The sequence below is a fragment of the Pongo abelii genome, chromosome 13 (assembly GCF_028885655.2).
Source record: "Pongo abelii isolate AG06213 chromosome 13, NHGRI_mPonAbe1-v2.0_pri, whole genome shotgun sequence".
Classification (NCBI taxonomy): domain Eukaryota; kingdom Metazoa; phylum Chordata; class Mammalia; order Primates; family Hominidae; genus Pongo; species Pongo abelii.
Window position 1 is genome coordinate 91,573,788 of NC_071998.2, and position 25,897 is coordinate 91,599,684.

Consider the following 25,897-nt stretch of genomic DNA (forward strand, 5'->3'; position numbering starts at 1 on the left):
TTATACATTTGTTTAATATAAAAAGCATTGTCACTAATTTTGGTAATGGGCAAACAATGATCTTTGAGCCTCTGACCTTTTAGGATTACATTTCTTTTAAGTCTTCTGTTGATTATTAACTTTATTTCTGAGTGCATGCTGAGATTGTTAGTAAGAGCATGCTAAATCTAACCTCTTTTTCTTTTTGGTACTGTGATAAGATTGCGGTACCAGGGCTGAGCCTTAATTGTAATGTATATGAATCTAAGCAAGATAATCATCAATCTGGCTTGGTATACATGACATAGGAAGTCAGGTCAGATTATAGTTGCAATTCTAGCTGGTTAACAACTTTCCTTAAAAGGTGTTCAGTAATGGATTAATTTTTCTAGAAACATTGAAGGTAGGTTTCTTAGAATATGACACATGGCTCTGTTTATTCTGTTCTAGTCAGTGCGTTTATTGATGACTTGTCAACATTAGAATATGCCAGTCTAGAAGAGATGTTAGATGACAGAATTAGAGTCCAAAAGATTTCAGCATGCTGAGATAGATAATCTAAAATTTGATAGAGATAAATGTGAAGTCCTAACCCTGGGTTTCAGACAGTAGTGGTGACATGTTTTGCACGCCATACCTACAGAGTTGAGTATATTTAAGAAGTTGAATATGTGTCTAAAGTTTGATGTGGTTATCAGAAAAGTTAATGCAATCCTGCCTGCATTATGTAAGCATAGTGTCCAGAACAGTTAAGGTAATAGCTTCTCCGTACGGTAGTCCTTGTTTTGTTCTTGGCCTCATATTATGAGATACTGAATTTGGAGGGTGATCAGGATGATATAACAAATGAGGAATCATTGAATTAACTTCAGGTGAAAACTTATATTCAATATAATGATTATCTTTGAATCTTTAAATGATATTTTGGGCTTATTACATGTAGATTCAGAGGCCAGAGTTAGAGTCAATGGGTGGAAATTAATTAGGATGCATGTTTGGGGCTCAGCCCAAGTAATAACTACTCACTCATGAGATGTACTGCCTTGGTGAGATAATAAGCTGTCTGTTGCTACAAATGCTCTGGCAGGGGCAATGTAACAATAAGGTCACAAATAACTGCTGAGAGGAGCCCTGCACTGAGTGGAAGATCGGAATAGATGGCTTTCTAAAGTCCTTTTCAGCATGGCATTTCAATATTTGTTTAGATACAGAGATTATGACTAAATGTTTGTGCACATGTTTTCACTCATGCATAGTAGATTGTTGTTCTCTGCATTTGTCTGTGCCCCTCCCTTATCCAAAACTTTTGCCTGAACTCACCTTTTGTGATTGGCTAACTTTATTTTCTTTGGTTCTTTCACCTCTTGTTTTCCAGAAATTAAATTTTTGGTACGATATATATTTTTTGACTTTAGTGAATATTCTTATGAATTAAAAATTTTTTCTATTGCCTTAATTTTTAAATTATAAAATATATTCAAAAGTGTATGAAAACTAAAATATACACATTTGATTGAATGTGCAAAAATGAAATGAGCTTTTGTGAATCTACCTCCCAAGGCAAGAAACAGAATTTCTTTTTTTTTTGAGACAGACTCTCATGTTGCCAGGCTGGAGTGCAGTGGTGCAGTATCGGCTCACTGCAACCTCCGCCTCCCGGGTTCAAGTGATTCTCCTGCCTCAGCCTTCCGAGTAGCTGGGACTACAGGTGCCTGCCACCATGCCCGGCTAATTTTGTTTTTGTATTTTTAGTAGAGATGGGGGTTTCACCATGTTGGCCAGAATGGTTTCCATCTCTTGACCTCGTGATCCACCCGCCTCGGCCTCCCAAAGTGTTGGGATTACAGGCGTGAGCCTCTGCACCCGGCCAGAAACAGAATTTTAGCAGTACAGTCATCTGTCAGTATTTGGGGGGAATTGGTTCTGATACTCCCCTCAAATACCAAAATCTCAGGATGCTCAAAGCCCTGCAGTCGGCCCTGAGGATATGGAAGGCAGACTGTACTTCAGGGCCTCTCATGTCTCTCTCTAATTGCATCTTTCTCTCACCCATATGGTATACTGCATTTTGCAGAAATTATTCCCTTCCTTTCTTTATAGTTTATCACATATGATAGGTCCCTTAATGATCTATAATCTGGCTTTTGATTGCTTTTGTATTTGGTATAAATGGAATCATGCTATATGCATTCTTCTTTTCTCGTGCACAGCATTATGTTTTTGAGATTCATTTATGTTGATGCACATAGCTGTAGTTAATTCAGTTTTACTGCTTATTGAATTTGATTATTTGCCTGTACCACATTCTTTTACAGTCCATTTTACTTTGGACGTTTGGATTATTCCAGTCTTTTGTTTTCATGAATAATACTGCTGTGAATATTCTTTCACATTTTCTGGTATACACGAGTAGGAGATATTCTTTTTTTTTTTTTTTTTTTTAACCAGAGTTTTGCTCTGTCGCCCAGGCTGGAGTGCAGTGGCTCAATCTCGGCTCATCGCAACCTCCACCTCCCAGGTTTAGGTGATTTTCATGCCTCACAGCCTCCTGAGTAACTGGGATTACAGGCGCCTACCACCATGCCCGGCTAATTTTTGTATTTTAGTAGAGACAGGGTTTCGCCATGTTGGCCAGGCTGGTCTTGAACTTCTGATTTCAAGTGATCCTCCTGCCTCATCCTCCCAAAGTGCTGGGATTACAGGCATGAACCTTTGAGCCTGGCCTGTGTGTAGGAGATTTTCAAGGGCCTTGCCTTGTTGTGAAGTTGTTGGGCATGTGCAAGTCTAGTTTTTCGTCAGAATGCCTGTTTTCCAAAGTTGCTGTCCCAGTAAGCTTTCCTACTGTGTCCAGAATTGGTGGGTTCTTGGTCTCGCCAACTTCAAGAATGAAGCCGCGGACCCTCGTGATGAGTGTTACAGTTCTTAAAGATGGTGTGTCTGGAGTTTGTTCCTTCAGATGTTCAGCTGTGTCTGGAGTTTCTTCCTTCTGGTGGGTTCATAGTCTTGCTGACTTCAGGAGTGAAGCTGCAGACCTTCGCGGTGAGTGTTACAGCTCATAAAGGTGGCGCGGACCCAAAGAGTGAGCAGCAGCAAAATTTATTGCGAAGAGCAAAAGAACAAAGCTTCCACAGCGTGGAAGGGTACCTGAGCAGGTTGCCGCTGCTGGCTCGGGCAGCCTGCTTTTATTCCCTTATCTGACCCCACCCACATCCTGCTGATTGGTCCATTTTACAGGGGGCTGATTGGTCCATTTTACATAGCACTGATTGGTCCGTTTTGACAGAGCGCTGATGGGTGCATTTACAAACCTTTAGCTAGACACAGAGTGCTGATTGGTGCATTTACAATCCTTTAGCTAGACACAAAAGCTCTCCAAGTCCTCTACCCAATTAGCTACACACAGAGCGCTGATGGGTGCATTTACAAACCTTTAGCTAGACACAGAGTGCTGATTGGTGCGTTTACGATCCTTTAGCTAGACAGAAAAGTTCTCCAAGTCCCCGCTAGATTAGCTAGACACAGAGCGCTGATTGGGGTGTTTACAAAACTTTAGCTAGACATAGAGTGCTGATTGGTGCATTTACAAACCTCTAGCTAGACACAGAGTGCTGATTGGTGCGTTTACAAACCTTTAGCTAGACAGAAAAGTTCTCCAAGTCCCCTACCCGATTAGCTAGACACAGAGTGCTGATTGGCACATTTACAGTCCTTTAGCTGGACACAAAAGTTCTCCAAGTCCCCACCCGACTAGACACAAAAGTTCTCCAAGTCCCCACCAGATTAGCTAGACACAGAGCACTGATTAGTGCATTTACAAACCTCTAGCTAGACACAGAGTGCTGATTGGTGTGTTTACAATCCTTTAGCTAGACAGAAAAGTTCTCCAGGTCCCCACCTGACCCAGAAGCCCAGCTGGCTTCACCTCTCAATGGCACTTGCCGCGGGACCTTGCGGCACTTAGCCTGGGCACTCCGGCAGCCCAGAGGGAGCTTGTCCCCGATCAAGCCCAGCAGGCACCAGCCGGCCTTGCTGAGTGCCCACCCGTGCCTCCCCTCCACACCTCCCCGCTAGCAGAGGGAGCCGGCTCTGGCCTTGGCCAGCTCCAGAGAGGGGCCCCCACAGTGCAGTGGCAGGCTGAAGGGCTCCTCAAGCATGGCCAGAGCGGATGCCGAGGCCGAGGAGGTGCTGAGAGCGAGCGAGGGCTGCTAGCACGTTGTCACCTCTCACTACCAGCAGAGGATGAGAATTCCCTTAGCTCCTCATCCTTGCCAGTAGTTGGGTTTTGTCCTTGTTTTAGACTTTTGCCAATTTCATGAGTGTGGATGGTATCTCATTGTGATTTTAATTTTAATTTTTCTGATTCGTAATGAGGTTGAATATCTTTTCACATATGTTGTTCTTATATGTTTCCTCTTTTATTTCTATTTATTTCTTTGCTCCCCTTTCCCATTGATCACATATATTATTTAAAAAATTGATTTGTATTTATGTATTCTGGATACTACTTATTTGTTGATTATGTGGGCTATGTTTATCTTTTTGTTTGTAACTTGTCTTCTTATTCTCTTTATGGGACATTGTTTATTTCAAATTCCTCAGTCTCATGTTTGATCTCCTAAATCTTTATAGTTTTTGACTTTCACATTTAGGTCTTCAATTCATTATGAATTAAGGAAATCATCAGACAGAAAAGGAGAAAAATGACGGACCCCTCCCCATTTATTCATCTTCAAAAGTCTAATTCTGTCACATCTTTTCTTCCATCCTTACCTTTTTTTGGGAAGTATTTAAAGCAAATCCCAGCATCAAGTCACCTTACCTGTTAAGATTTCAGTTTTGCTGATATTTTTTCTGCTTGGTATATGAGTTGCTGAGAGAAGTGTGTTAAAACCTATCATGGTGGATTTGGCAATTTCGTATTTTTTTTTTCTTTCTTTCTTTTTTTTTTTTTGAGATGGAGTTTTGCACTGTTGCCCAGGCTGGAGTGCAGTGGCGCTATTTTGGCTCACTGCAACCTCCACCTCCCAAGTTCAAGTGATTCTCCTGCCTCAGCCTCCCAAGTAGCTGGGATTACAGGTGCCTGCCACTACACCCAACTAATTTTTTGTATTTTTAGTAGAGATGGGGTTTCACTATGTTGGCCAGGCGGGTCTCAAACTCCTCACCTCATGATCTGCCCGCCTCAGCCTCCCAGAGTGCTGGGATTGATTACAGGTGTGAGCCACCACGGCTGGCTGGATTTGGCAATTTCTTATTGTGGTTATATCAGTTTTCACTTTATAGATTTTGAGACTATCTTAAAATGTTTAGAATTATATTATCCTGCTGAATAAAATATTTTTATTATTATGAAGGAATTTTCTTTAATTCCTATAATCCTTTTTGACCTAATATCTTTTATATCTGATATTAAATATAACCATATAAGGTTTCTTCTATACCCAGGGTGATGTATCTCTTTCACTCTCCTATTATTTTGAACTTTTGGTATCATCATTTTAACATGTATCTTACAAGCAACATACAGCTGGCTTTTGTATTTTTATCCAGCCAACTACCTTTGTTATTTAATTGGAAAATGTGGTCAACTTAAATATATTGTGAATACTGATATTTTTTTCTTTTTTTAATTTTTTATTAAGTATTTATTGATCATTCTTGGGTGTTCCTCGGAGAGGGGGATATGGCAGGGTCATAGGATAATAGTGGAGAGAAGGTCAGCAGATAAACACATGAACAAAGGTCTCTGGTTTTCCTAGGCAGAGGTCCCTGCAGCCTTCTGCAGTGTTTGTGTCCCTGGGTACTTGAGATTAGGGAGTGGTGATGACTTAAAGAGCATGCTGCCTTCAAGCATCTGTTTAACAAAGCACATCTTGCACCGCCCTTAATCCATTTAACCCTGAGTTGACACAGCACATGTTTCAGAGAGCACGGGGCTGGGGGAGAGGCCATAGATCAACAGCATCCCAAGGCAGAAGAATTTCTCCTAGTACAGAACAAAACGGAGTCTCCTATGCCTACTTCTTTCTACACAGACACAGTAATAATCTAATCTCTCTTTCTTTTCCCCACATTTCCCCCTTTTCTTTTCAACAAAACCGCCATCGTCCTCATGGCCCGTTCTAGATGGTCGCTGTCTCTTCGGAGCTGTTGGGTACACCTCCCAGACAGGGCAGCCGGGCAGAGGCGCTCCTCACCTCCCAGACAGGGTGGCCGGGCAGAGGCGCTCCTCATTTCCCAGACTGGGCGGCCGGACAGAGGTGCTCCTCACCTCCCAGACGGGGTGGCCGGACAGAGGCGCTCCTCACTTCCTCCCAGACGGGGTGGCAGCCAGGCAGAGGCGTTCCTCACCTCCCAGACAGGGCGGCCGGGCAGAGGCGCTCCTCACCTCCCAGACGGGGGTGGCCGGGCAGAGGCGCTCCTCACTTCCCAGACGGGGCGGCCGGGTAGAGGCGCTCCTCACTTCCCAGACGGGGCGGCCGGGCAGAGGCGCTCCTCACTTCCTCCCAGACGGGGTGGCGGCCGGGCAGAGGTGTTCCTCACTTCCCAGACGGGGCGGCTGGGCAGAGGCGCTCCTCACTTCCCAGATGGGGCGGCCAGGTAGAGGCGCTCCTCACTTCCCAGACGATGGGTGGCCAGGCAGAGGCGCTCCTCACTTCCCAGACGGGGCGGCCGGGCAGAGCGCTCCTCACTTCCTCCCAGATGGGGTGGCGGCCGGGCAGAGGTGTTCCTCACTTCCCAGACGGGGCGGCTGGGCAGAGGCGCTCCTCACTTCCCAGATGGGGCGGCCAGGTAGAGGCGCTCCTCACTTCCCAGACGATGGGTGGCCGGGCAGAGGCGCTCCTCACTTCCCAGACGGGGCGGCTGGGCAGAGGTGTTCCTCACTCCCCAGAAGGGGCAGCCAGGCAGAGGCGCTCCTCACTTCCCAGACGGGGCAGCCGGGCAGAGGCGCTCCTCACTTCCTCCCAGATGGGGTGGTGGCCGGGCAGAGGCGCTCCTCACCCCCCAGACGGGGCGGCCGGGCAGAGGCGCTCCTCACTCCCCAGAAGGGGCAGCTGGGCAGAGGCGCTCCTCACTCCCCAGAAGGGGCAACTGGGCAGAGGCGCTGCTCACTTCCTCCCAGACGGGGTGGCGGCCACACAGAGGCGCTCCTCACCTCCCAGACGGGGCGGCCGGGCAGAGACGCTCCTCACTTCCTCCCAGACGGGGTGGCGGCCAGGCAGAGGCGCTCCTCACCTCCCAGACGGGGCAGCCGGGCAGAGGCGCTCCTCACTTCCTCCCAGACGGGGTGGCGGCCAGGCAGAGGCGCTCCTCACCTCCCAGACAGGGCGGCCGGGCAGAGGCGCTCCTCACTCCCCAGAAGGGGCGCCGGGCAGAGGCGCTCCTCACTCCCCAGAAGGGGCAGCCGGGCAGAGGCGCTCCTCACTTCCCAGACGGGGCACTGGGCAGAGGCGCTCCTCGCTTCCTCCCAGACGGGGTGGCGGCCGGGCAGAGGCGCTCCTCACCTCCCACATGGGGCGGTCAGGCAGAGGTGCTCCTCATCTCCCAGACGGGGTGGCCGAGCAGAGGCGCTCCTCACTTCCTCCCAGATGGGGTGGCGGCCGGGCAGAGGCGCTCCTCACCTCCCAGACGGGGCAGCTGGGCAGAGGCGCTCCTCACTTCCCAGACGTTGGGCGGCCGGGCAGAGGCGCTCCTCACCTCCCAGATGGGGCGGCTGGGCAGAGGCGCTCCTCTCTTCCCAGACGGGGCGGCCAGGTAGAGGTGCTCCTCACTTCCCAGACGGGGCGGCCGGGCAGAGGCGCTCCTCACTTCCTCCCAGACGGGGTGGCAGCCGGGCAGAGGGGCTCCTCACCTCCCAGATGGGGCGACCGGGCAGAGGGGCTCCTCACCTCCCAGATGGGGCGGCCGGACAGAGGTGCTCCTCACATCCCAGACGATGGGCGGCCGGGAAGAGACGCTCCTCACTTCCTATAGGGGATGGCGGCCAGGCAGAGGCGCTCCTCACTTCCCAGATGGGGCGGTCGGGCAGAAGGGCTCCTCACATCCCAGACGACGGGCGGCCAGGCAGAGACGCTCCTCACTTCCTAGACAGGGTGGCGGCAGGACAGAGGCTGTAATCTTAGCACTTTGGGAGGCCAAGGCAGGCAGCTGGGAGGTGGAGGTTGTAGCCAGCCGAGATCACCCCACTGCACTCCAGCATGAGCAACATTGAGCATTGAGTGAGCGAGACTCCGTCTGCAATCCCAGCACCTCCGGAGGCCGAGGCGGGCAGATCACTTGGGGCCAGGAGCTGGAGACCAGCCCGGTCAACATGGCGAAACCCCGTCTCCACCAAAAATACCAAAACCAGTCAGGCGTGGCGGCTCGCGCCTGCAATCCCAGGCACTTGGCAGGCGGAGGCAGGAGAATCACAGGAGCCCGAGGCAGGGAGGTTGCAGCGAGCTGAGATCACGGCAGTACAGTCCAGCTTCAGCAACAGAGGGAGACCGAAGAAAGAGGGGAGAGGGAGAGGAAGAGGGAGAGGGAGAGGATTTTTTTCTTATTTTATACTTTTGTCTTGCTTTTCCTTTTTCTTTTTCCTTTCTTGCCTTTTTTGGATTTTTTTTTCTCTAGTAGTTTTGAAGTTATGGATTTTCCTTCTTGTAATGGTAACCTCAGCAATTTTAACGTGCATATTCAGCTTATCACAATCTAAATTTCCTTAATGTCACTGTTCTTCTTAAACACTTGAATTTCAATTCCTCCAAACTTGTGTGCTATTGTTATCATCATGTATTTTAATTTCCAGCTTAAAAAAATTTAACCACACAGAGCACTGTTGTTCTTATGTTACCCATGTATTTAGACCTTTGTTCTTCATTCGTATTTGCATCTCAGACTTTCCTTAAAGGATCGTTTTTCTATTGCCTTTAGAATTTCCTTTACTGACAGTCAGCAGGTGACAAATTTTGTAAGTTTTTACTCCTTCCAAGTTACTTTTATTTTACCCTTATTCTCAAAAGATTTGTCTTAAATAGAATTCTATTCTACCTTAGCACATAGCAGTTACTATTTCACTTTTAGCTATAAACAATTTGGCTTCAGTATTGCTTTTGAAAAGTCAGTTTTCCCTCTTATTCTTACTTCGCTGAAGGTAATCTTTCTCTTCTTTCTGGCTGCTTTTAAAATATTCTTTTTCTCGTTATAAAATTCCACTATGATATTTCAGTATGTGGATCCATTTTTAGTAATCCTGTTTGGGATTCATTGGGCTTCTTGGATATTTAGATGAGTATCTTTTTTAGTTTTAGAAAGTTTGAAGAGAAGTTGCTGAGAATATTTTCCTGCCTCATTTTCTTAACTCCTGGAATGCTAATGAAATTTTTGTTAGATCTTCTGACTCTTCCATCTCTCTCTCTCTCTTTTTTTTTTGAGACGGCATTTCACTCTTGTTGCCTAGGCTGGAGTGCAGTGGCGTGATCTTGTCTCAGCGCAACCTCCGCCTCCTGGCTTCAAGCGATTCTCCTGCCTCAGCCTCCCGAGTAGCTGGGATTACAGGCATGTGCCACCATGCCTGGCTAATTTTGTATTTTTAGTAGAGACAGGGTGTCTCCATGTTGGTCAGGCTGGTCACGAACTCCAGACCTCAGGTGATTCACCCACCTTGGCATCCCAAAGTGCTGGGATTATAAGGGTGAGGCTCCGCGCCCAGCCCATGTCTCTTTTTTAAATATGCACCATGTCTTTGACTCTCTGCTGTGGTCTGGTTAATTTCCTCTGACCTGTCTTCTAATTCACTAATTCGCCTTTAGCTTCTCTAATCTGCTGTTAAATCTGCCCATTGCATTTCTTATATCTAGTAATATATTGTTTATTTCTGGAAGTTCTGTTTGGTTCTTTTAAAAATCGATTTGTTCTCTTGGTGTTTTATCTCTTTGTTGTGGGTATATGACTGAATGTGTCTCTGTGGGCTGAGCTGCATATTTTTCTCAGAATTGTATCTGTGGAAAATCATTTAGGTCTAGGATGAAATTGAATTTCTCCAGAGAAGATTGCATCTGCTTCTGTCATTTGCCTACAGCAGGGGTGTCCAATCATTTGACTTCCCTGGGCCACATTGGAAGAAGAATAATTGTCTTGGGCTGCACATAAAATAAACTAACACTAACAGTAGCTGATGAGCTAAACACACACACACACACACACACACACACACACACACACAAATCTCATAATGTTCTAAGAAAGTTTATTAATTTGTGTTGGGCTGCATTCAAAGCCATCCTGGGCTGTGGGTTGGACAAGCTTGGCCTAGAGCCTCTTCTAGTCCTTGACCCCTTAAAATTAATTCTGGGTTTGAGATTTTTCAAAACAACCAAGTAGTATTTTAAGTTATAATTATCTGTGTGAGGGCTGGCTTGTGGCTTTGAATTCTCAGGGGAGCTGGTTTTCTTTTTGTTTTTCAAAGTTATGGGTCAGTGCAAACTTTTTAATTTTTTAAATAGTCCCTTTGGAAAATGACAGTCCCTTTAATTTTTTAAATAGTCCCTTTGGAATGTGACAGCTCATTTCCAGTTTACCTTCATGCTGAGAGATATATATATATACACATATACATATATACATACATATACATATATGTATATATGTATATATAAAGGTATATATAAGTGTATATATATAAAGGTATATATAAGTGTATATATATAAAGGTATATATATGTGTATATATATAAAGGTATATGTATGTGTATATATATAAAGGTATATATATATAAAGGTATATATGTGTATATATATATAAAGGTTTATATATGTATATATATATATAAAGGTTATATATATATAAAGATCTAACTTTTTTAGGGTCTCCAGACTCCCTACCTTAGGTGGGTCAGTGTTCTTTGTCTCCTGTTCCCAGAGGCCTTGTGTTAGTCTGTTTTCATGGTGCTGATAAAGACATACTAGACACTGGGCAATTTGCAAAAGGAAGGTTTAATTGGATTCACAGTTCCATGTGGCTGGGGAGGCCTCACAATCATGGCAGAAGGCAAAGAGGACCCAGTCACATCTTACATGGATGGCGGCAGGCAAAGAGAGAGCTTTTGCAGAGGAACTCCTATTTTTAAAACCATCAGATCTTGTGAGACTCATTCACTATCATGAGAGTAGCACAGGAAAGACCCACCCCCATAATTCAGTCACTTCCTACTGGGTTCCTCGCATGACGTGGGAATTGTGGGAGTTACAGTTTAAGATGAGATTTGGGTGGGGACACAGCCAACCCATATCATTCCCCTGCTTGCCCCTCCCAAATCTCATGTCCTCACATTTAAAAACCAATCATGCCTTCTCACCAGTCACCCAAAGTCTTAACTCATTTCAGCATTAACTCAAAGTCCACAGTCCAACATCTCATCTGAGACAAGGCAAGTCCTTTCTGCCTGTAAGCCTGTAAAATCAAAAGCAAGTTAGTTACTTCCTAGATACAAAGGGAGTACAGGCATTGGGTAAGTACAGCCATTCCAAATGGCAGAAATTGGCCAAAACAGAGGGGCTATAGGCCCCATGCAGGGCAGTCAAATCTTAAAGCTCTAAAATGATCTCCTTTGACTCCACATCTTGTATCTGGGTCATGCCGATGCAAAAGGTGGATTCCCGTGCTCTTGGGCAGCTCCACCTTTGTGGCTCTGCAGGGTACAGGTGGCTCTGCAGGGTACAGCCTCTGTCTTGGCTGCTTTCATGGGCTGGCATTGAGTGTCTGTGGCTTTTCCAGATGCACAGTGCAAGCTATCAGTAGATCTGTCATTCTGGGGTCTGGATGACGGTGGCCATCTCTTCACAGCTCCACTAGGTGACACCTCAGTAGAGACTCTGTGAGGGGGCTCTGACCCCACATTTCCCTTCCGTGCTGCCCTAGCAGAGGTTTTCCATGAGGGCCCCACCCCTGCAGCAAACTTCTGCCTGGGCATCCAGGCATTTCCATACATCCTCTGAAATCTAGGTGGAGGTTCCCAAACCCCAGTTCTTGACTTCTCTGTACCTGCAGGCTTAACACCATGTGGAAGCTGCCAAGGCTTGGGGCTTGCACCCTCTGAAGCCACAGCCCAAGCTCTACATTGGTCCCTTTCAGCCACGGCTGGAGCAGCTGAGATGCAGGGCACCAAGTCCCTAGGCTGCACAGAGCACGGGGATCCTGGGCCCTACCCAGGAAACCATGTTTTCCTCCTACAATGGGAGGGGCTGCCATGAAGACCTCTGACATGCCCTGGAGACATTTTCCCCATTGTTTTGGGGATTAACATTCGATTGCTTGTAACTTATGCAAATTTCTACAGCTAGCTTGAATTTCTTCTCGAAAAATGGGATTTTCTTTTCTATCACATTGTCAGGCTACAAATTTTCCAAACTTTTGTGCTTTGCTTCCCTTATAAAACTGAATGCCTTTAATAGCACCCAAGTCACCTCTTGAATGCTTTGCTGCTTAGATATTTCTTCCGCTGGATACCCTAAATCATCACTCTCAAGTTCAAAGTTCTACAGATCTCTAGGGCAGGGGCAAAATGCCACCAATCTCTTTGCTAAAACATAACAAGAGTCACTTTGCTCCAGTTCCCAACAGGTTCCTCATTTCCATCTGTGATCACCTCAGCCTGGACTTTATTGTTTGTGCCACTATCAGCGTTTTGGTCAAAGCCATTCAACCAGTCTCTAGGAAGTTCCAGACTTTCCCACATTTTCCTGTCTTCTTCTGAGCCCTCCAAACTGTTCCAACTCCTGCCTGTTACCCAGTTCCAAAGTCACTTCCACATTTTCGGGTATCTTTTCAGCAGCACCCCACTCTACTGGTACCAGTTTATTGTATTAATCTGTTTTCACGCTGCTGATAAAGATATACCCGAGACTGGGCAAAAGAAAGAGGTTTAACTGGACTCACAGTTCCACGTGGCTGGGGAGGCCTCACAATCATGGTGGAAGACAAGGAGGAGCAAGTCACATCTTACGTGGATGGCAGCAGGCAAAAAGAGTGCTTGTGCAGAGAAACTCCCATTTTAAAAACCATCAGATCTCATGACACTCATTCACTATCACGAGAACAGCACAGGAAAGACCTGCCCCCATAATTCAATCACCCCCCCACCACCAGGTTCCTCCCACGACACACGGGAATTTTGGGAGTTACTATTCAAGATGAAATTTGGGTAAGGACACAGCCAAACCACATCAGGCCTGCAAAGCCGAAAAATTGGTAATTGAATTTACCCAGTTTGGCAAATGCCTTCAAAGTGAAAATCAGCTTTAGAGAGCTCAATTGACCTTTCTCTGTGCCTGTGTACTTATAAGTTCTGTCCTAAGTATTCCTGACTTTCTTATCAACTTGTGAATGTATTTAAGATAATGTTTTAAAATGTTTGTCCGGTATTTTTTGTTGTTTTTATCAGGAAGGTTAGTAAAGGTTCCTAGTCCTCTGTGTTGCTATAAACAGGAGAGTCTCTGTATTTTTATTTTTGTTTCTCTATTCCTAACTAGATTTTACTATTCTTGAGGGGAGTAATCTTGCTTTGGACTTCTTTTGCCTTCTCTGTAGTACAACACTCTGTGTTCAGTGGATACTCAGTTACACAGGTAGACATGTAGCTAGAAAACACTTTTGAGGGTTTCCATTTTACATATTTCATATCTATTATATTTTTTAACCTTCCCAGTTATTTGGCAAGGTAGGTTATTTATTTATTTAAGACAGGGTCTCACTCTGTCCCCCAGGCTGGAGTACAGTGGTGCAATTATGGCTCACTGCGGCCTCAACCTCCTGGGCTTAAGTGATCCTCCTGCCTCAGCCTCCCAAGTAGTGGAGACCACAGGTACACACCACTGTGCCTGGCTAAGTTTTTTGTTTTTTGTAGAGATGGGGTCTTGCTTTGTTTCCTAGGCTGGTCTCAAACTCCTGGGCTCAAGTGATTCTCCTGCCTTGGCCTCCTGAAGTGTTGGGATTACAGTCATGAGCCATCATGCCTGGCCATTATTATTACCTCCATTTTACTGATCAGTAAACTAAGACTTAGAGGAAGAATTTGGACACAAATCTGGTAATAAGTAGGGGTAGAATTTAGATTCGTGACTATTGACTCATAATTCTGTGTCCTTTACACTGTGCCATTTTGCTTTTAAATTAATGTCATTGATATTTGACATCTCCTGATTACTTTATCTATATATGAAAATTCCAGAGAAACCACTGGATTCATATCATAATATCTTGATGAAATTATCTCTAAATCCTCACCTAAAATTTTTTTTAGGTATTTACTTTGCTTAAGCTTTCATCAGTGACTTAAAACAATATATTGACTTCTGTTACAGAAAGCAGAAGAAAGAATTGGTCTTTTTTGCTGTTGCAGCATTGTGAAATATTTTTGTTGTAAAATATAGGTAATTTTTATCTTTTCCAACAGGTGTGTATGTAATATAGATTGCAGTGGATACAGTTTTAATCCTGTGTGTGCTTCTGATGGGAGTTCCTATAACAATCCCTGTTTTGTTAGAGAAGCATCTTGTATAAAGCAAGAACAAATTGATATAAGGCATCTTGGTCATTGCACAGGTAAAATCCATTTTATTTATTCAGAGACCCATCTTTAGTATTGTAGAAATGTAATCTTATTTGTACATTTGGTAGTGTTTCAAATTTGTAAAATGAGAAATCCTCGAAGCTTTATTTTATTTTATTACTTTATATTTCAGATTTTTTATTACTAATTTAGTTTTTTTCATTTATTTTATCTTCTCAAGACATAAACCATGCTTCTTGGTTTTTTATTTAGTTAGTTCTTGGTTGCTAGCTGATCCTAACATGGAATTATAATTATTATTTATAGTTCTAATATCATCTCAAATTTGGAATGATTATAGCTATTTAAGAGTTAGATAACTTACTTTAATTTCAGTAAAACTATGTTATTGCCATATATTTGTTAAACCTCTTTTTATAGAGCATAATAGTTTACTTTGTTTTCCCATTATCTGTATCATTTTCCCTGTACATATTATGTATGATACAGATTTTGGTGTGAAGTTAGAGAATGTAAGGAAAAATTATTGCCTTTAGCTTAAAATTCTTTTTGCCCTTCTTGCTTTTTGTTATAGCTTAGAAACCATGATACCTATAAGAAAGAGTTTTTGTTTTCCACCCCTACTAGAAATATTCAGTCTCTAAAGCCAGAGTTCCGGATTTTCTTTCCCCAGTAAAATTCAGATGAGTTGGGAAGATGGATTATTTCCTCAGTCACATATGTGGGCCAGGCACACTCTCATGGACTAGGATTGTACATCTTTCTTGCTTACTGGTTCCCTTCTTCTTCCCTTTTTAGACTTATTAAAGGGATATTATGTTTTTATCTGAGCTAAAGGGAAAAGGTTGTAAGCCAAAATTTGGTACATTATATTGGTAACAAATTATTTGTGACACACTACACAATTGATTGTAGTACTTCTGGTCTAAACTACCAAAGAATACCCAGAAAGCTCATCAGACAATTTTTAGGTAGGAGTTGAGTGTGGGCATGATAGAGGACACCATTTACTGACCGGAATCCCTTCTGGGTAGATGTCCCACTTAGCCTTGATCTTGAAGAAGTATGGTCCCCCCACCCCAGTGGGGTGGCATTTAGAGCTTGAGTGGGAAGACTAGCTTAGAGAAGGACTATGTTCTCTGAGGAAAAGATGCATATTTGAGTGATACTCTTCAGAATTTCAAGTTCAGAGCACCTGGTCAGTGTATTAGTTCATTCTCATGTTGCTATAAAGAATTACCTGAGACTGAGTAATTTATAAAGAAAAGAGGTATAATTGGCTTACAGTTCCACAGGCTATACAGGAAGCATGGCTGAGGGCCTCAGGAAACACAATCATGGTGGATGGCAAAGAGGAAGTAGGCACATCTTACATGGCCCGAAAAGGAGGAAGAGAGAGCAAAGGGAGGTGCCATGCACTTTTGTAGACCAACTAGATCTTGTGAGAACTCACTCGCTATTATGAGAACAGCGAGGGGGAAATCTGCCCCCCTGATCCAGTCACCTTCCACAAGGCCCCTTTTCCAACGTTGGGGATTACAATTAGACATGAGATTTGGGCGGGGACACAGAACCAAACCATATCAGTCAAGCTTGAGAGTTTAATTGAAATGCATCCTTTAGAGTGATTGGGCCTTAAGTTTTGTCTTAGTCCCCTCTGTAATTTTTCATTCACAAACCTAACTATGTCTTTCCTTTGCCTCCTCCACTAGTACTGGGAAGCTTGTGCTTCCAAACACGTGGTTATGGCTCATTTATAGTCTTCCCAGTCCAGGTGCAGTTCTCAAATCAGGGGTCATTTTTTATAGTAAGTGTTTCATAACACAGCTGAGATTCCCCTTTTAATCTGATGTTTCCAGGGTAACAGTGGTAGGAGAAGGTAAATCTTGAGGCAGTTGTCTTTTAGAGAAAGAAAGGGTTAACCCTTTCTTCTCAGAGTAGGTGTTGTTTTAGTTTGCATAGGAAAGAGTTTTTAAAGGAGGCGATATTGGAGCTGAAGTATAGATGAAATTGGCTATTCATCATGCAAAGAGCACTTATACCTAGGATGCCTAGAGGCCTAAGACAGAAATGACATAATTCATTTAGAGAATGGTAGACAACATGAGCAGGGTAAGGGGGCAGAGGTTAAGAAGAACTTGGAATAATTTGGAATTATTGGGAGTATCATGATATGACTTAACCATTGTATATATTTTAATTTGAAAACCGTTTTCTCTTACAGATACAGATGACACTAGTTTGTTGGGAAAGAAAGATGATGGACTACAATATCGACCAGATGTGAAAGGTACTGAATCATGCATCTCCAAATTTTGGCCAGCTATGGAAATACAGTCACTAGCTGTCCTTGTTAGTTCTGTTTCCATTATAACAACACCTCTAACTTTGCTCTCTATAGTAATATACATAACACAGTTAATTATTAGTATTAATAGTAACAGAAACAGCCGAAGTTCATCTCATTTTATAAGGTACTCTCATATGTGCTTTCTTTGATTAAAGTCTGTATTGAGATAATTTTAGATATACATGCACTTGTAAGAAGTTATACAGAAAGATCTCTCAATATGTTTTATAAAAATCCTCTTTACTCCTCTGGAATCTCCTGTTAACACTTGCCCGATGCCCAGGTCTTTGAACCTTTGTTCCTTTGCCTGAAACTCTTTATTTCCTTTCTGATTAATTCCTTCTTATCCTTTTAATCTTAGCTTGGAAGTCATTTTATTTTGAGAAATATCCCTTGACTCTTAAGTCTATATTAGATGCCTTTCCTGTGTACTCCCCTCTCTGAACACTTAGCCCACTCTGTTATAACTGCCTTTTTATTCATCTGTAACCTCCTCTAGGCTATGAGTTCTGTGAGGAGAGGAGAACCTGTCTGTCATGTTCACTCTGTATCCCTAACCCTAGCCAAATATCTGGCACATAAGTAGGTACTCTGTGCTTGTCTAAAAAGTGGATGTGGCTCAAAGAAGCAGTAGGTTTTATTTACACAAGGTCTCATGTAGTAAAGGTCAGAGCAGAAGCTGGATTCCAGGTCCCTTGACTTCAAGGCCACTGCTCTTCTTGCTTGTTTTCACATCCATTATTTTGTTTGATTCTTATAACTGCTCTGATAGGTAAGGACCAATGGGAAGATTGAGGATCAATGAGGTTGTATCTGGTTAAGTGAAACAGGTCTATATCTTTGGCCTTCTAGGCCAGGACCTCTATATAATTGCTGAATTACAAGTGCATCATCTATCCATTTGTTTGGTTATACCATTAAAAGATACGTGATCTACCTTTTATACCTAATTTCTAAACAATATGTAAAATGGGAGTGATAATAGTACCTGTTTCATAGAGTTTCATAAAAACTAAATGAGATAATACATGTTAAGTGCTTTGAACAGTGTCAGATATACTTGTAAGTGTTCAGCAAATGGTAGCTGTTATCATTGAGTAATTTGTTACTTCTCTTACTTGAATCGTATCAAACCTGAGTTAGTTATAACCCATGAGCTGCTGAAATATGTCTCCTATGTTGAAACAAAATGCCGTATTTAAAATAGAAAATTTCCTGTCTTCTCGTAGGAGACAAAATAGGTCAGCTTCAGTTTTATTCACTATATTGATAGTACTTGACTAGAATAGGAAGGCCGTTTTTCAGTATTTGGAAGCTTATACTCAGGGCAGTTTGGGGAATTGTGTGTTCCGAAGCACTTGTGTGCCATTGATAATGGATAATTTAGAGCCTAGGCCACTTTTGAGATACTGAAAATCTTTTACACATAAGAATTGATCTCTAATTTAAATGAAATTATCATAGTTAGTAGATATAATTTATTATGTACCTAATTTATACTGGTCATTTTACTGTTTGTAGTTAGAAAGATATCTAAAATATATGCATCTTTAAAGTTCTTGTGATATAGTAAAGGCAGATAACCAACTTCTAACAATGTAGAAATTGATTATTGCTATAAGTGTAGTACAGTTTAAAAGTGCAATGGGAATTCAGAAAAGTTGAGATTAATCTTTGGTGGGGAACAGTGGGAATCTGTGAAATGTCATGGAAGAAGTGGAACTTGAGTGAACTGTGAAGGATGAACAGGAGTCAGAAGGATATCTAAGGAGGATAGGAGAGCATGAGCATAGACACGCACACAATGTTATGACAGGATGTGTCAGAGAAAGGTAAGGAATCCTTTGGGCTGGAGAATAGGAGGCTTAAGAGGTAGAAGTAGAAGGCAAGGCTAGAAAGATAGCTTGGGGCCAGATTGTGTAGAGTGTTGAATGCTATGCTACTCTAGGGAATTTAGACTTTATTTGTGGGCAGTGGGGAATCATTAATATATTTGAAAAAAGCAAGGCTACAAAGTTAACCATTTGAAAGAATGATACCTGGCAGGAATATTGTGCATATTGTATACATTGGAATGGAGGCAGGGATGTCAGTTAGGTAAAGTCAAAAGGAATAGACATCTTAGATATGAGAGACAGAGAGTTAAAAATGACTTAAGTCTTCAAGCTCAGATGACTTAGATGATGAATTCTGTTCACAGAACTAAGGATATTAGGTAGGTAAAGGTGTTTGGAATAAAGTAAGGGAGGAGTTGATGGTGGAGATGATTGATTATATTTTAGAGTTTGAGGTGCTTGTGGAACTCATCCAGGTCACTTTGTTTAGTATAAATTTGTGAGTCAGTCTTTGGATATAGAGGTGATAACTGAAGCCACAAGAATGAATGAGAGAGAGTATTGTCTGTTATAATAGCTACTGGCCACATGTAGCTATTTAAATTTAAATTAAAATGAAATCAGCTTGGACAACATGGTGAGACCTTGTCTCTAAACAAAATTAACCCGTGGTGGTGGTACGCGATGTGGTCGCAGCTGCTCGGGAGGCTGACGTGGGAGAATGGCTAGAGCCCAGGAGGTTGAGGCTGCAGTGAACTGAGATTGCACCACTACACTTAAGCCTGGGCAACAAAGCGAGACGCTGTTTTGGGGAAAAAAAAAAAAAAAATCATACTAGCCCTATTTCAGATGTTCAATAGCCAGATATTACCAGTGACTACCATATGGGACAGCACAGATATAGAACATTTTCAGAGTTGAAGAAAGTTCTGTTGGATGCACTATTATTTAGAAAGGAGAGAAGGCCCAACTTGGGATGAAGCAGAAAGAGAACTGAGAGGAAGAAAATCAAGAAGAGTACACAGAAGCTACAAGGGAAAGGATGGCCAGTAGCTTAAAAAACTACAGAAAGGTATGAGAAGACAAGGACTAAACTATGCTTGAATTTGAAGACAAGGGGATCATTGACAATCTTGGACCAAGTTTCTTCCATGAAGGATGAAAGATGAAACCCAAATTGTAAAAGTGTTCTCATAGGAAATAGAGGTTAAAAGGTAACTCTATTTTTATTGTGTTTATTTTTACCTCATTTGCTTTTATTTATTTTTTTTTTTGTTCTCACAGCATTTATAGGAGGCCCTTAGTAAATATCCACATCTGCAACACACAGCCAAGACTGGGTAGGTAAGGCAGTGATCTGGGGATGGAGGCTACAAAATGAAAAGCAGGAACACAGCACCAGCAAGAAGCTGGAAAGATTGGAAGATAGTGCTCAGTAAGAAATGTCTTTTAAAACTTAGCTCTTAGAGAAGAGTGCTTGTGAAATGGAGCATTTGTATGTCTAGAATAGCTGCTGAATTAGAGCTTTTCTTGGGCTGTTGGAAAACCTGTGGTAAATATTGAAATTGGAGTGTTAGAAGCTCTGTTGTAGATGTTGAAGTCATAAAGGATATGATTGAGCATGAGTTGTATGGGAGATGGGTATGTGACATTTAGAAAACATGTATCTATGATATATAAAGAGAATAGTATAATAAACCTCATTTACCCAGTACCCACCTTCAACAGTTGTCAGCATTGTCATTCTTTGTGTATACTTCCACCCGTGTGATTATCATTATTCTCATTTTATGGTTTTTAAAGGTGTAATTTATAGCACTGAAATGCACAAATCTTGACCAATGAATATACTTCACATATACCACATCTTATAATTGATACCATTTCCACCTGCACAGGAAGTTTCTTTGTGGTATATGACATTTTAATGTGACCATTTTGATTCAAAGATATGCTCATACAGCCTATAATCTAACTATACCACCCTTTTTATTATTATGAAGACATTCTCACTTTGTTCCTGAGCTCCACCTTGTCCCAACCCCCACCCCATCTTTGGTCTCATCCTTGAGCCTTATTAGTCTCTCCTCCTGCTGCTGGCCAGGGATACCTGAGATAGCGAGATATTGATATCATTTCCATTACTGGTGACTGTTTAGATATTTCACTCCAGCTCTTTTGATATGTCCTTTTAAAAACGATTTTGACAAATATACCTCATCAAAAGGAAAGACTGTGAGCCAAGCGCTAAGATCAATGAAGGAAATCAGAGAATGTCATGGAGCTTGGTGGAGAGTCATGCAGAGGATGATTAGTAGGCTCCTAAGAGAGGAAGGTACTGGGGAGCTGAGAGTGGAATGCTGGGCTGGAAGTAACAGTGGCGAGCACATGAGGGGAAAAGGGAAGGAAGGGAATCTAGGAAATAATGTGGTCTTGGTACATCAGGAAGATGAAAGGAGTATTTTCTAAGGGAGTAGTTGAGGTAGATGTACCTATTCATGTTAGAAAAGGTGTTTCTCTGGGCACAGTGGGCAGGCTAGGAAAGGAGGAATCAGGCCTGGTGTGGAGGACAGTGGAGTTTAGAATTGGGAGAGTGGGAGGCATTGGAGTGTAGGTAGGAGTTTATATAGCAGAAGATAATTCCTTAATGGAGTCCACGCAGACTGTGGTTAGGGGAGGGATATGTTAGTGATGAAGGCTGGGGGGGTGCAGGGTAGTATAGGGGAAGCAAGACAGAATATTTTGAATTTTTTAACTGTAGAGATTTATAGAAATAATGAGCCCCAGGGTTACTGATGCAGTGTTGATATAGTTGTGGCCTCAGCGGTTTACCTTCCAGGTACATGTCTCCATTGCTACTAGCAACTCCTCATGCTTTATTTTGGTTGTACACTGTTGGACCACGACAGATAGCCAGTGGAACAAGCCTTTGCAGATAAGCCATCTGGTACTGGGTTTTTTCATAACATCATCCCTTAGAACCACAACTATCCTTTGTATTTGAAAACACTGCAGCTGGTGGTGGATTTGTTTCTGAATGCCTCTGTGGGTGAAAGGAGCCATTTGGTGACCAAATATACTTTTTATATTGTACACACACACACACACACATTGTTCAGAGACTAGCAGTTGCAGTTGTTGTTCTTGGAGCCTGTCACCACTTGGCTAAGGGCTTGTTTAGGCAGGATCATTCTGTGCTCAGTTCTTACTGTGTGCAGGTAACATCTCTGCTGTTGTTTCTGAAACCATGTTATGTTACATCTTTTGAGGCTTTTTATCTTTCCTTTTTGAAGTTGGCTAATTTACTTGGCCTGGAGAGCAGGTGCTTGGCCATTCTGCTTTTTATCTGTTTCCTACACATCTCCTAGGATCGCTTGGAGAAATAATACTGTAATGGCTAAGAGCTTGCCCTCTGGAGTCAGACTTGGTCTATGCCTAATAGCTGTGTGTCTTGATTTCTCTGAGCCTCATTGATCACATCTGTAATTAGGGACAGTAATATCTACTACCTAAGATCACTATGAATATTAAACACTATGTTACTGAGTTCATTATCAGTGTTATTATGGTTATTTTTAATACTTTTGTTTCCTAGTTTCATGTTCAATAACCTGGCTGTGCTCAACAGTCTCACCATTGGTGAGTTAGTTATCTGTCTTGCTATTTAATATTATAGTTCATAAGTGACATCAGTAGGATATTCTTTCATTTAATAGTTATTAATTGAGTGCCTTACTATGTGCCAGGTGCTTTCATATATTAATGTTATTTAGTCCTCATAACAACCAAGTTTATCCTCATTTTGCAGATGAAGAAGCTGAAACTGCAGGAGTTTTGCCCATATAGAATGGCAGAACAGCAACTGGAATTCAGACTTTCTGACCCTAAGTGCTGCTCCTTCCCTTTGTACCATGATTCTAGAATTCTTTTCTGCCTCCTTGCTTTCTTAATTACCTTCAGATATTTAATCCCCTCTGAGCTATTACTTTGGTGAACCTTAACACTTGTTCTCGAGCCTGGATCTTTTTTCAAGCACTGGTTTCACATATTCAGTTGCCTGGTGGGTCCTTGTGTTTACTTGTTTGTTTTGCCATTGCTTCAAACTTCTGGAACTACCATAGTGCCTGGAACATAATAGATGCTTAAAAAATACTTTTTGAATGACTGGAGATCTAAACTTGACCTCAGCTTACTACATTCTGTCTATGGAACCCCCATCATTAGGCTCATGTTTGGAGTCATTTTTACATAATTCTGTATTACAAGCATCTTCAATAAAGAGGACAGTTTTGTTCTACTAAACTCTTAAATGTACGGGGTTAGTGCTGGGTACCACTCTTCAAGACAGTTGTAAGTTGTTTGAATAGGGGTGGGACTGGGGAAATCTGAGCTTAAAAATAAAAGATTGGTTAATAGAGGGGAGAGGATAAACAGATGTGGGAAAGTCTACACCAAGTTGAAGCGAGGTTTCATTCAACATAAAGAAAATCTGATGGTATTAGAATGAACTGTATTATGAGTTCTGGAAGTGTTCAAGTAGACATAGGCTTTGAGGGTTATAAAACTAAAGAGATTCCTTTATCAAACCAGATGGCCTCCAAGGACCCTTCCAGATCTGAGTTTCTGAGCTCATTCACTTTCCAAAACATCTTCAAACCATTTTTATTTTTTCTGTGTGTCTAGTGTCTACTCCTACTGCTGAGATTTAGCTTAGCTTTTTGTTGCTACGAGTTTGGATTATGTGCTAACCTTCTTTATTTTTTTGAGACACAGTCTTGCTTTGTTACCTAGGCTGGAGTGCAGTGGTGCGATCTCAGCTCACTGCAACCTTCCACCTCCTGGGTTCAAGTGATTCTTGTGCCTCAGCCTCCCGAGTAGCTCGGCCTCCCGAGTAGCTCGGCTTACAGGTGTGCACCACCATTCCCAGTTAATGGATTATGTACTAATCTTTTAATTGGTCACCTGATATATATATATATATATATATATATATATATATATATATATATGGTCTTCCTAGTTCCCCTGCCCCATTATCTTATATGCTGGCATACAATTAATTATTTTAATATCTTTATTGAGATGCCATTTACATGCCATTAAGTTCACCTGTTTAAAGTGTGCAATTCAGTGGTTTTTAGTATATTTACAGAGTTGTAAAAGTGTTATCATAATCTAATTTTAGAACATTTTCTGCACCCTTAAAAGAACCTCCATACCCATTATTGTCAGTCACTCCCCATTTGCTTAACCACCAGCTCTAGGCAACTACTCTCAACTAATTTTCACGTAAAACCCGGCTTTCTTTGTACTGCTCTTCAAAAGGCCTTTAGTGAGTGAATTCGTTGTCCATATGATGAAGAAAACATGTCTCACCTAGAATTCAAATTTTTCCATAATCTAGTTTCAGCCTGCTTTTCCAACTTTGACATATACCCTTCCCCAGTCTGAATGTATCACTCTACCTAGGTTGCTACTGTTTATTCTTCAGAATGCCGTGTGTATTATACCTTCCCTTTGGCTTCCACCATTCCTCTGTCTAAATCTATTTATGCTTTGAGTCTTAACTTGAGTCCTACCCTATCAATAAATCCTTTAGCCTACAGTGAGTTCTCCTTTCAGTTTGAACTTCCATAGCACCCAGTGTTATAAAACCATCTTTTGTCATTTAATTGTAAACTGCCACATGGGACCCCTTCCCCTTGTGTTATTCAGCTTTTTGTGTATATACGCTGATTTTCTAAATAGACTATAAGCTTCTTGAGGGCAAGGACCATGCATGCTTTTTTTAAAAAAATATTCTCTGTAGCTTAGCTGAGCATGTAGCTATGCCCAGAAATAGTATGTACGTTTAATGGGGTGAATAAAGTTGGCATTGCGCGGAATATTAGACTCTGTGAATTTGGATGTTGGCACAGGTTTCAAAGCCTTATTAGACATGTTCATGTTTTATATAGCTTCATTTTGCCTACAGCTTGATACCACATTCTTTCATTAATTCATTCAGTATATGTTTATTGGTGCCATACTTTTTCTATTAATTTCTCAAAACCTTGTTTTTAATTTGGTTAACTTTCTCTGACTGCTTTCACCTAGCTGAGTTCTCTGATAGCTTTCAGCTCTGCATTATTCTTGAAATTCTTTGCTGTTTAAAGAACTTTCTTATGGTAGATTAGTACATTACCACAGCCTCTACAGACCTGCACAGTCCTATTACTAGGACTTTATCCTTATAGGACTTATTATCATAGGTTGGTGCATAACGTTATTCTCTATTGTCCCATTGTTATACCCTTTCATGACCAGGTTCTGAGAAATGCTATGGGAGATGACCACTTTCCTCAGTTCACTTATGGCCTGATTGGGAATGTAGAGTGGCATTTTTAGTTTGAAACTGTAGCAAGAAAAGTATATTTGATTTCAGTTATTTGGCTTCTGATAAACTATTTCTCATCAAAGCTAAATTACTTTAGGAAAGTCTTCTGCTTGGATCACAAGTATTAATAAATAAAAGATGTGATAATTAAGTTTTGACCTCTGTTAGGAAACACAGGATAGGACTACTGCAGACAGTCCAGTTCACTAAGGAATTCAAGATGGAAACCTTTATTGGATAATAATTTTGTCAATGGAAAACAACAAAGATGCAATTTATAACTGTTTTTTTCTCCCTTTACCAGGAGAAAATTAGAATTTATTCATTTAACAAACATTTGTTGAGCACGGAACAATACTTGGTAATACTTATTTATTAAGTACTTATTGTTTACCAGGCATTTTTCTAAGTTCTATACACACTTACATACTTAATACACTAAATATACTATCTCATTTAGGCCTCAAAACAACCCTACAAGAAGTAGACATCACTATCATCTTCATTTCTCAGATTAAGAAACTGAGGGCCAGAAATAGTTAAGTAACTGCCTTTGGGTCACACAGCTAGAGAGTGTTGTAACCAGAATTCAAACCTAGGCAGTCTGACTCTAGAGCTGTGTTCTTAGCCATTATATGTACTACATTCTAAATGTTAGGAGTTATACAGAAACGAATAACACAAGCAGCTAGATTATTAAGGAGCTCACAGTCTTATGGTAGAGGCTGACTTAAAAAACCCAAATAGCAATAAAACAGGCAGTATTGTGAGTGTTATAATAGAGGAGTAAGTGCTCAGGATCATAGCA

The 25,897-nt window shown here is 42.0% G+C and overlaps 1 protein-coding gene across 1 annotated transcript in view; it reads left to right on the plus strand.

Moving 5' to 3' along the window:
* The window catches only part of TMEFF1 (transmembrane protein with EGF like and two follistatin like domains 1), a 102,225-nt gene that overhangs the window by 57,757 nt on the left and 18,571 nt on the right, over window positions 1–25,897 (plus strand). Inside the window, exons 6-7 of the mRNA XM_009244697.4 lie at window positions 14,412–14,560; window positions 16,753–16,818. Coding sequence (XP_009242972.2) covers window positions 14,412–14,560; window positions 16,753–16,818 — 215 coding nt within the window. The remainder of the gene's footprint in view (window positions 1–14,411; window positions 14,561–16,752; window positions 16,819–25,897) is intronic.